Genomic DNA, 11,292 nt, shown 5'->3' with positions numbered 1-11,292 from the left:
GGGGAATACACTTTAAGTCCAAGTGGGAACTGTGGGACCAGTTCATCGAGTCACATGATGGCTTTCATTTTTATACCAGTTTTGGCTGCTTTATGCCTTGTAGCAGCTAAATTCTGTATGTAGTACAGTATGTATCTACTGGTTGCAGACTGTTCTGGTAGACTTAGTTTTTACATGCGCTCATTAAAGCTCACCATGCCCATCTTTGTTTTCACATTATGTTACAAGTTATTTATTCTTCTTTACATCCAGTTTGAAAGCATCCACATGATTTCTTTGAGCTCCAGACTTAAGCACAATAGAAAACTGTTTGCCCCTCTTTGTCGCAACACCTGAACAGAATCACACTTAACTTTAAATAGCCCCATCCCTCACCTGTCAATTAGTAAACAAACAGAAATACAACCCCCTAGTGGTGATAAACAATAAAAACAAGATATTTGGCTCCTACATGCCTATTATCCAGAAATTTGGATGATGTCATTAAGATAATGTGTTTGTATAACAAGATGACTTTAGTTGTACTTCTAAGAAGTAATCTTACTGTAAAGTACACTGAACCAAGAGAATTTCACAACATTTGAAGCATCACATCACCTGCATTCATAGATGCTGCTGTTTGGTACTTTGGCTCTAAACTTTCTTTAGGCGTCCTCTGCACAAATCTGTTCTCAATATGATAAAAAGATGATTTTTTTGTCATCAAGTGAGGATGTGGTTTCTTCACCTTCCCCTCTCAAGTTATTTGTGCCAGTCAGGGAATCTGAAGATGCCTTCTCTAACCTTCTGGTATCAGAATATCTCATGAGCCGCTGAACATATTTTAAAGAAAACAAATAATCATTGGGTGTATCTTTGCTGATTATTACCTTTTGTGGCCAGCCCAATTCAAGATGACTGCCAAGGGACCTTAGCAAACACAAAAAGGGCTATAATTTGGTCAGTTTCACAGATAATGAGCTAAAACTTAAGCGTGGTAGTAGCTGAGAGTCTTCCCTAACATGTAATTTGAGCAATAACAGATCACATATCTTGGTCTAAAATGCAATGAAAATTTCTCTGAAAAAGGCTACTTTCATGTTATATTTATTTCTAAGAACAATGAGGGAAAAGCATAAATAAACACTTACCTAGAGTTGCACTTTAGTGTCACCGTGTGGAAAAAAAATCCTTTACAATTTAGAAACCTATTTAAATGTACTTTTGTAGGACTGAATTGAAAACAAAGCTTTAAAACTGTTATCTTTAAAGCAATCTTGCTGTAAAGAACGTCCATTATTTCTTGATGCTATCAACACAATTTTTTATCAAATTAACACAAAGAAAACTTTAAGCTACATTTCTTTTGTTTTTACTTTTCTGTTTAAATTTTGTTTCCACCAGAAAGCAAGTAAAAATTTTCCCTATTTAATTAGCGGGTTATTAAAATCTTGTGAATATTATCAAGATTTCAGCTGTGGTGATATTTAATGAGATAAACATGAGTCTACATGATCCCAAAATGTTGGACAAATTCATACAAACAGCCAGTCATCTTTATTATAAACATGCACTTCATGTCCAGAAATTTGAGATTCCTATAACATAAATAATAATAAAATATAATATTCTGGGATTAAAGTAGGACCTAAAACAGAAGGCACATAAAATTTTATTTAAACTTTATATATTTAGTTTTGTGTTACTCCTAACTTTTAATAAATAATAATAAAAAAATCACATTTACACTTTTTATTCATAGTTATATCTAAATGTAAATGCTTCCCAATTTTAGGGTGAAAAATTAGCTGCTTTAAAACCAACTAAGATAAGTAACCAAACAAAAAATAGATGTTTGTGTCTGCAAATTAGAAAAAGCTATATTTTCGAATTGTTTGACCTTTACGCTGTGTTTACTTCTGCTTTTGGCATCACCACATGCAGGTACAGGGAGACCCTTAGACAACTGTTGGAGTCCAAGAAGGCACTGATGGAAAATATCAGGGTTACTAATTGTTGAGAAGTTAAGTATCTCTCTTGGATGTAGTCAGAGGGACATGCTGCCATGGTGGTTTGGAGACTAGATAAAATACAAAGCACAGGGGAGCACCTTATCACCTGGAAGTGTTGCAGTGATGATCAGTTTGCTGTAAAGACAAACCTGTTGGTGTCACTGCCTGCAGGTCTTTGTGTGTGTCTGCAGAGGCCTGCTGTGACCACGGAGAGTCTGCCGTTCTCTTCCCAGCCTGAGAAGATTAGGGTTACAAATAAGGCAAATTATCTTTTTTTATTTGGCTGCTCGCCTTAGGGATCTCCCCCTATCCCAGCATCCTCTTCTGTCTCCTCCTCTGGGCTCTTCCTGTACCTCCTCCCTGGAGCTCCATCTTTAACATCCTTTGTGCACAGTCCCTCTGCAAATCATCCCCAACACTCATTTTCCTTCACTCCACTCTGCCTACATTCCTGTCTTCACTTCTCATCTTCCTTTCCTGTTCCTTTAGATCACGTGTCAAACTAAAGGCCCACGGGCCAAATGTGGCCCCTAAGAGCTTCAAAGATGTAAGTGTCTTAAAACAAGCATATGCTGCTTTAAAGCCAGCATTGACCGTAAACTACATCTCCCATAATGCATGTTAATTATTTTACCCACAAAATGACGGCATCCCACAGCTAGGTGGAGGTACAGAGAGTTCAAAAATAGTTGATAGACATTAACCTGTGATTGGCTGGCTACCTTTGCTGCAGCCCAGATGCACTGGTTGTCATTTTAAATAAGAACGCCCCTCCAGTAGGAATTCCCTTCCAGAAAGTGGGAGAGTTCAGAATTCAAGGTGGAAGCTACTCACCACAACTCAACAGTGAATAAACCCCCCATTTTTATTTCACTTTTACTAGTATTTCTGTGTTATTTATTTCACATTTAGTCAGTCAGGCACCTATGTTTCTATGCAGGAAATACCACGTAGAGCTCAGTTATTGTCAGCTGTAGGGTTCATCAAAGGGGAAATAAACATTTCCACTTGACTTTGACTCTGGTTTAAAAAAAAGCCTTTCTCAAAAGAGACATTTTATTTTCTTAAATAAACAAAATAACAATGTTCCTTATGTTTTTGATTTATACTTTCTTTTTAACTACAAGTTATGATCATTTTATAAATAAAAAGTTACCTAATGAAAAGAGTAACAATTAATATTTTGCATTATACTTAAGAAAAAGAAAAAACACTCAAGAAGAAAATTGTTGAAATGTTTATTTGTTTTACACAAATTCTTGTTTAATCAACTATTATTTTACAGTGAAAGTGATTAAGTGCTTTTCTTTTTCTTTTTCAGTTTAAGTTGATCGATGTGATTATGACTTCACTGTGTTTTTATAATGAAATATGCCTGGATAAAATATTTGTGTTTGAATCACAGACAATTATTTTTAGATTTATTTCAATTTAAATGATTCTATTGTGTTCCATAGAACTTTAGTTCATTTTTTTCATTCAGTGTAAGTCTGTCAAAGTTAAAATTTGTTTTTCTGAACAGGTGCGAATGTTTCTCCCTTGGCAGGGAACTTTCAGTCTAAACATTTCACTCTTCCTGCTGCACTAACCAAGTCATCAAGGTCGTTCTTAGCTTCCCCTCTTTAGGAACTAACACACGAACATGCCTAGTCAGAACAAAAGAGGGAAAGGACGAGAAAACATAATTTTTTGTCCCTCTGTGCTGTTTTTCCTTTTCCAGGAAATTCAGCCACTGACAAAGAGATTTGTGTCATGAGCAAACGAGCAATTCTTTTTGTCTAGAATCAAGACACCTTCAGTCTTGATTCAATAACAGCTTTAAGCTCCATTATTTTTGAAACTTCTGATGAGAAGCTTTTATTTTGAAGAAACCTGAACAGATTATCTTGTCTTTCTCTGCTGAACTAAAACAGATCTTTTGAGACGCAGTAAACAAAACGTGGGAGTTTTTTACTGGTTTATGGGGACCAGAGCTGGCTGCCTTAACGAACCAAGTGACTACTGTCCACATGCTTGACTTGATGGTCGAAAACACCAAAAGGTAAAAGCTGTGTTTTGTAAAGTGTCCGGGATTCGGCTGACGGGGTGGAGCAAACGCAGGGTGCTGTTCCAGTTTCCAAACTTTGATAAGATAATTGATAATACTTAAATCTTAAAACTAATCCTCCTTTTCTTTACTGTTTTTAATCTTAAAACCTTGCCATAAGTTTAATGTGCCTGTAAACACCTGGTTTATCAAGATCTAAGCCTAAAATTTACTGTTCAGTGTTCTTTCTGAGATGTCAGATTTACAAACAGCAGGTAAAATAAGTATTGAACACGTAAACATTTTTCTCAGTAAATATATTACTAGAGGTGCTAATGACATGAAATTTTCACCAGATGTCGGTAACAACCCAAGTGATCCATACATACAAAGAAATCAAACCATAAATGTCCAGAAATGAAGTTATTTGTAATAATGTGGAATGGCACAGGGAAAAAGTATTGAACACACTTACTGAAATTTATCTAATACTTTGTACAAAAGCCTTTGTTGTCAATGACAGCTTCAAGACGCCTCCTGTATGGAGAAACTAGTGGCATGCATGGCTCAGGTGTGATTTTGGCCCATTCTTCCACAAACAGTCTTCAAATCTTGAAGGTTTCGTGGACCTCTTCTATGAACTCTGATCTTTAGTTCTTTCCATAGYTTTTCTGTTGGATTCAGGTCAGGTGATTGGCTGGGCCATTCCAGCAGCTTTAGTTTCTTTCTCTGAAACCAACTGAGAGTTTCCTTGACTTTGTGTTTGGGGTCATTGTCTTGCTGAAATGTCCAGCCACGTTTCATCTTCATCATCCTGGTAGATGGAAGCAGATTTTTATCAAGAATGTCTCTGTACATTTTTCCACTCATCCTTCCTTCAATTATTTGAAGTTTGCCAGTACCATATGCTGAAAAACAGCCCCACACCATGATGTTCCCACCTCCAAACTTCACTGTTGGTATGGTGTTTTTGGGCTGATGTGCAGTGCCATTTGACCTCCAAACATGATGTATATTCTGGCATCCAAACAGTTCAATGTTHGTCTCATCTGACCAGACTATATTCTCCCAGTATTACACAGGCTTGTCTAAATGTTGTGCAGCAAACTTTAAAGGAGCTTCAACATGCTGTTTCTTCAGCAGTGGAGTCTTGCGTGGTGAGCGTGCATACAGGCCATGGTGGTTCAGTGCATTACTTATTGTTTTCTTTGAAACAATCGTACCTGCTAATTCCAGGTCTTTCTGAAGCTCTCCACAAGTGGTCCTTGGCTCTTGGACAACTCTTCTGATAATTCTTDTCACTCCTCTGTCAGAAATCTTGTGAGGAACACCTGGTCGTGGTCGGTTTATGGTGAAATAATGTTCTTTCCACTTCTGAATTATGACCCCAACAGTGCTCACTGGAACCTTCAGAAGTTTAGACATTCTTCTGTAACCGATGCCATCATTATGCTTTGCAACAATAAGGTTGTGAAGGTCTTGAGAGAGCTCTTTACTTTTACCCATCATCAGATGGTTCTTGTGTGATACCTGGTCATCATTTGGGTCTGAACCAGCTGATATTAATTTGCACTGACAAGGGGCAGGCTTGTTTTCTAATTACTGAGAGAGTTCAGCTGGTGTATTGGGTTTCCATGCCTTTTTACACCTCCCTTTCTTCATGTGTTCAATACTTTTTCCCTGTGCCATTCCACATTATTACAAATAACTTCATTTCTGGACATTTATGGTTTGATTTCTTTGTATGTATGGATCACTTGGGTTGTTACCGACATCTGGTGAAAATTTCATGTCATTAGCACCTCTAGTATATTTACCGAGAAAGATGTTGACGTGTTCAATACTTATTTTACCCGCTGTAACTAGTATGGACGCATACAAGATGTTGTAGATGTTTTAACTCATAAAGTCCTGATTAATCACACTAGTTTGTACATAAGTAGTTTAAATTCTGTAAATAAATATTTTAGAAAATTTGAACTACTGAATTGGTCTGTGTGTGTGTGTGTGTGTATTTCTCACTTTTACCACAGAGAGGTATTTATCTTCCTAGAAAAAGAATCCGTGATTCCTCATTAATTTTAAGTTATGAGAAGATGTAGACCTTACCCTACATACTGTAGCAGTGCTCAGGTTTAGCAACAAGATGAGGAAAAAGTTTTGTGTTTAGCTGAAGTTAAACACAAAACATCAAAGTTCAATACAACTGTCCCTTTGAGGGAAACCATGAATTGTTCATGTGGCCCTCAGTTAAAATGAGTTTGACACTCCTGCTTTAGATGGTTGACAGCAGATAAAGTCCTCCTTATGAATCTAATCACTTTGGAATTCGTTGCTTTGGAGCACCCTCTTTTGATGTTCTTGGTAAAAGTCACCACTGACACCTTCTAAACAAAATGTCAAAGAAAACATAAAGAAGACTCTCTTCCACCTGCTCCCTGCTCCCTGCTCTCACTACGGATGTTGTCTGCAAACATCAATTTATGAATCTCCGGCCTGACATCATCTGTCAACCTGTCCATCCTTATTAAAAACAAAAAGTGGTACAGAGCTGACCTTTGATGTAAACCCCCCACCCCCCCCCCCCCACACACACACACACACACACCTACATTGGCATCGTTCATTTCCGTTCTGATAACTCAAATCAACTTTACCTTTTAAAGAGATGTAGGCTAATGTTGAAGGGCAGCAGGAGGAGAGTCTGCATCTTCACAGGAAGGATGTTAGTGAGCGATGACCACCAGCTGCCGGCATTGTAACTCTCCCTGCAGACCTCACACAACACTAACGCACAAACACACAACCACAGGACTAATGTTACGTCTATAACTGACGTTATATCCATATTTTGGGTTGAAAAACAAAATATTAGATCAAATTTTTGACCAAGCCAGAGCGTCTTTTCATCTTTACCTTTCCTAATACCCATTGGGAGGTTCTCCATGAGTCTCTGGTCCAGCCACTGATGTTCTTTACGTTTTCCTCCGTTATTCAGCAACATCTTCGTCTTCTTCCAATCTTCCATCTTTGCAGGCTCGCAACAAGGAAACTTGTCGCTCAACACTAGACTGCAAGGACTACACTCAGCGCCAAGTAGATCTAAATTCATAAATACTCGACTAATGATATGTTTGGGCTGATACTGCAGAGAGTAAAGTGAAACGTTTCATGGATTTATAGCAAGAAGGCTTCATGGTCAGGAAGACAGAGGTGGGGGTGCTCACCTTGTTTTTTCAGGAAGCGCAGAGCATCCATGTAACCGTTGTGGCAGATTTCAGCCAGCTTCTGTATAAAACACATAGAAAATAAGAATTGGTTTTTGTTGCGGGGAGAAAAAAGGGGAGATGGTAAAAACCTGTCTTATTTTACAAAAGAAATTTCAAGCAGAACATCCCAAGGATAACATAGATCCATGAACCTGTCTAACCTCAGATTATTGAACATCATGTTCAAAATAAGGGAGTTTATGGGTGAGGAAGCACGAAACCACCTCGTCATAACTCCTAATAACAAGAGGGCCAAATTCAGTTCAGTTTATCAAATTCAAACTCTACCAATCTGAAACCCAATCCTTCTGGACAGAGACTCACCTCCAGTCTGGGCGGTAGGAAAGACGTACAGACACGATGGACGTTTCCAGTGTTGACCTGAATGCTTACGTTGCTGTAGTGGGCCTCGAAGAAGTTGAAGGTTCCCTCAGTGGGGCAGATGTCACTCTCGCCTGAGAACGGGGCCAGAGTGATGGTGTTCCTGTGCTCGAACAGAGGCATGTTGTTGCTCAGGGCCCCGTCCATGTAGAGCTGAGGGGAAACAGACAAGTATGAATGATTTCAGGTTCAAAAGTGATGAAATTATAGGGTTTAACTTGGTCTGTGATGATCACCACTCCACGGTATGAAGGCGGGATGAAACCACAGTAGATTGGGAAAAAGCAGCTGCATGTGAGGACCTGCAAAACAAACACCACCTCTTGACATTTGGTTCACTTCAGATCAGAGGTGGTGAGATCAGCAGTCTGTTCAACCTGAACAAGTTCATCTCTGGAAGCGAACTCTGACACCAAAACATTTCTCCCATTCGACAGCTGGGTGAGGGACACGCAGAGCCTTCCTGTGGCCCGAAGGTGGGCATCTTCAGGGAGCATGTCCAGTAGAGAGCGCTGCACCACCCTCAGCAGACTGAAGCGCGGGTGGAAAACTCCAAGGATGTGTTTCCTGGCCTCTTTAGCCGTGATCAAAATCATAAAACACAGCTTTTCTGAAGAGCAAATGACAACATGTAAGTGTAAGTACAGCTGCAGTGACTTTTTCCTCCTATTTTACTCTGTTAAAATCAGTGGTGGGGAAAGTTCCACTAAACTGCTAATACACTAATAACGGAACCAGCTTCTCGTTGCAGATTTGCAGATTAAATATTTTGCTAACTTTGGAAACCGCTAACAGACCAATTGGCTTCCACTAAATTAGGTTCTGCTAATTTTAAGTCTGTTAAAAATCTACAAGTGTAAAACTCATATTTTTCTGCTATTTATCCCAAATTGAATAAAAATCATCCCCTCTTACATGCAGTACTGGCAGCGCGTTTGTAGCATGTAGCATCTTTAGCAGCTAAACTTCAAACTAAGAGCATCAAAAATAAATAAGTTAACATTTAATAATGTTTTAATACAAAAGCCAAATTGAATAAAAATCATCCCCTCTTACATGCAGTACTGGCAGCGCGTTTGTAGCATGTAGCATCTTTAGCAGCTAAACTTCAAACTAAGAGCNATTGGAAAACATGGAGCCCAGTGAAGTGTAAGTGCTGTATAATGAAGCTAACATTTCCTGGAGGAACATATTGCCATATATATGTATGTATATATATATAAGTATTTGCTAATTGTTGTTTGACAGACTTCTAATGGTATTATGAACATACAAACTTGATCAAAGAAGGACTTTTAATCTGAAAAGGTTTAACAAATTAGACAGAGCTCTAACTCCGGTCTGGATTGGCTGATTTGCCACAAATGATCCCACTCACCTTCAAATTAAAACAATAGAAAACTTCAACAGGCTGAGTGACATTTGACTTAGTGGTTAGTGGTTAGAGTTAGCTTCCGCTATTATTATTATTTTTTAGCTGTTTAGCGTACCTATTTGATTAGCTGTGCCCACCTTTGGTTAAAATATACTAAATAAATTCAGAAAGCTTGCATCATTTTCCCTCTTTTTGGGCCGAGAGTGTCTGTATCTTTAGATGTTTTGCTTTGATTTTTAGTTTTTGGGTATGATGTGAACTATGGAGTTTGCTCTCACTGTTACATGAACTCAGCATGTGTCAATGACCCGGTAATGTTTGATGTTTACTCAACGTATGAATCAGCATCTGTTTGTAGATAAATATCTCTGACTTTCTGAATGGCCAACTGAGGTCCAATAAAAAGCAGAACTAATGTGTTTATTTGCACAGATAAGGACCAGGGTCAGTTTCAAGAGGGTAAAGTACAAGATTGAATTTATGTAAAATAATATGCAGTGGGAGAACAATAGACATAATTTGCAATGAAGAAAGGTTACTCACCAATGGGAATCCCCACAGCCAGAGCTGCTGCAACGAGACACCCAGAAGAAGCTCCACCAAACGTAGAAGCACCACAGACCAGCCGTGGGACCCGCTCCAGGATACAGCTCAGTGCTCCAACATAATAGATGCTCCTGAACCCACATCCAGCAAAAGACATGTGCCACTCATCACCCCAGTTAAACATCCTGCGTGAGCTGAAATAATCCTCAGAATAACCTCTCATAGTCACTCTAAAGATCCCTCACAGTCCTGCTGTTATGGATTTCTCTGCAATATTGAACAAACATGACTTATCACCAGAACATTTTGGGAGGTGGGGGGTGAAATGGGCTGGGCTTCAGTTTGGATTGCATAACTTACTGTACAGTAGTGCAATTAAAGTATCTGATTGCCATGTGCCTCACTCAAGCTTAGAGAAGACTGAGCATTTTGATTGGCTCATGGATGATTATAAATTTTATTCACGTGTTTCTGTCTTTTAACAAATATTTCCACAACAATGATTATAAAATGCTTCATGTGTCAAGTACACTCATTTACATGTCAAATACTCCAGTCAATCTAAGATGATTCAACATACTGTAGATACTTAACTTTGTTCACCTCTTAGAATTTTATGGTTTAATTTACTCGCTACATTTTCCTTTTCATTGTGTGTTTTGTAAATTTTGTACCCATAGTATGAACTTTGATAATGATTAACAATTCTGTTGTAAAAAGAAAAAAAAACATATTAGCAAACAAAACCTTACAAGCACTGAAAAACTCCCACTTTGACTGATTTTTTTGTGTTTCTTTAATTCTAAGACACTTTGAATTTATAGAATTAGAATTAAATAAGCATTTACCATTAATACAAAGTTGTGTTTTCATCACTTGGAGACAGCAGAGCAACATTTCTGAATTTGTTTACACTCATTTCCATTGCTGCATATTTTAGTTTTATTAAAGGTGTCATTGCAAAAGCGCTGAGAAACTTATAACTATTCAAGTGTTGTTTTTCTGTTTCCATCACTACCTTTGTGATTGTGACTAGAATAATTCAGTTCAAATCAGTTTATTTTAGGGGTGCAACAATACATGTATCTGTATCGAACCATTCAATACAGAGCTTTAGGTTCAATACACACTTGTATCAAACAATACAGATTTTTTTGATTTGTTTTATCAGCTTGTCTTCTGAAGATGCTCTGTGTTGAAGAATCAGTGGATCTGTGTTCGACCACTCTAGGCTGCATTGTCGAGTGCAGATCCACTGAGAAACTTGTTGTTTCAGCAACATTTAATTAAATACTTTCGAGGTTAAACAAATGTTTGTAATTAATTTCAACAAACTACAAGTTAGAAAGTGCATGGGAATACCTCCTTTTTGTATCGAAAAAATATCGAACCGTGAAACTAAAGCATTGAACCGAACCAAACTGTGAATTTTCTGCATCATTGCACCTCTAGTTTATTTATGTAATGCCAAGTCACAACATACAGCAGGTAAAATAAGTATTGAACACGTCAGCATTTTTCTCAGTAAATATATTACTAGAGGTGCTAATGACATGAAATTTTCACCAGATGTCGGTAACAACCCAAGTGATCCATACATACAAAGAAATCAGACCATACATGTCCAGAAATAATGTGGAATGGCACAGGGAAAAATTATTGAACACACTTCCTGAAATTTATCTAATACTTTGTACAAAAGCC

General features: G+C 38.0%; 1 protein-coding gene across 3 annotated transcripts; it reads right to left on the bottom strand.

Moving 5' to 3' along the window:
• Window positions 1–1,453: 1,453 nt before the first annotated feature.
• Window positions 1,454–9,823, bottom strand: LOC106522811 (patatin-like phospholipase domain-containing protein 2). 3 transcript variants are annotated; one of them, XM_014015987.1, is made up of 9 exons: window positions 9,586–9,823; window positions 8,045–8,277; window positions 7,904–7,969; window positions 7,611–7,820; window positions 7,245–7,305; window positions 6,934–7,119; window positions 6,675–6,804; window positions 2,141–2,225; window positions 1,454–2,059 (listed from the first exon to the last, which is right to left on the bottom strand). In XM_014015987.1, the coding sequence occupies exons 1-8, from the start codon at window positions 9,809–9,811 to the stop codon at window positions 2,150–2,152; spliced, it is 1,188 nt and encodes a 395-aa protein (XP_013871441.1). In that variant the 5' UTR covers window positions 9,812–9,823; the 3' UTR covers window positions 1,454–2,059; window positions 2,141–2,149. The 3 variants fall into 3 exon arrangements, with proteins under 3 accessions (XP_013871441.1, XP_013871442.1, XP_013871443.1); XM_014015988.1 differs by having other exon boundaries at window positions 6,934–7,083; XM_014015989.1 differs by lacking the exons at window positions 1,454–2,059; window positions 2,141–2,225; window positions 6,675–6,804 and having other exon boundaries at window positions 7,047–7,162.
• Window positions 9,824–11,292: the final 1,469 nt, after the last annotated feature.

The sequence above is a fragment of the Austrofundulus limnaeus genome, unplaced genomic scaffold (assembly GCF_001266775.1).
Source record: "Austrofundulus limnaeus strain Quisiro unplaced genomic scaffold, Austrofundulus_limnaeus-1.0 Scaffold137, whole genome shotgun sequence".
In the NCBI taxonomy this organism is placed as follows: Eukaryota; Metazoa; Chordata; class Actinopteri; order Cyprinodontiformes; family Rivulidae; genus Austrofundulus; species Austrofundulus limnaeus.
The sequence above is the reverse complement of the archived record's forward strand: the minus strand, read 5'-3'. Positions and strand labels throughout refer to the sequence as shown.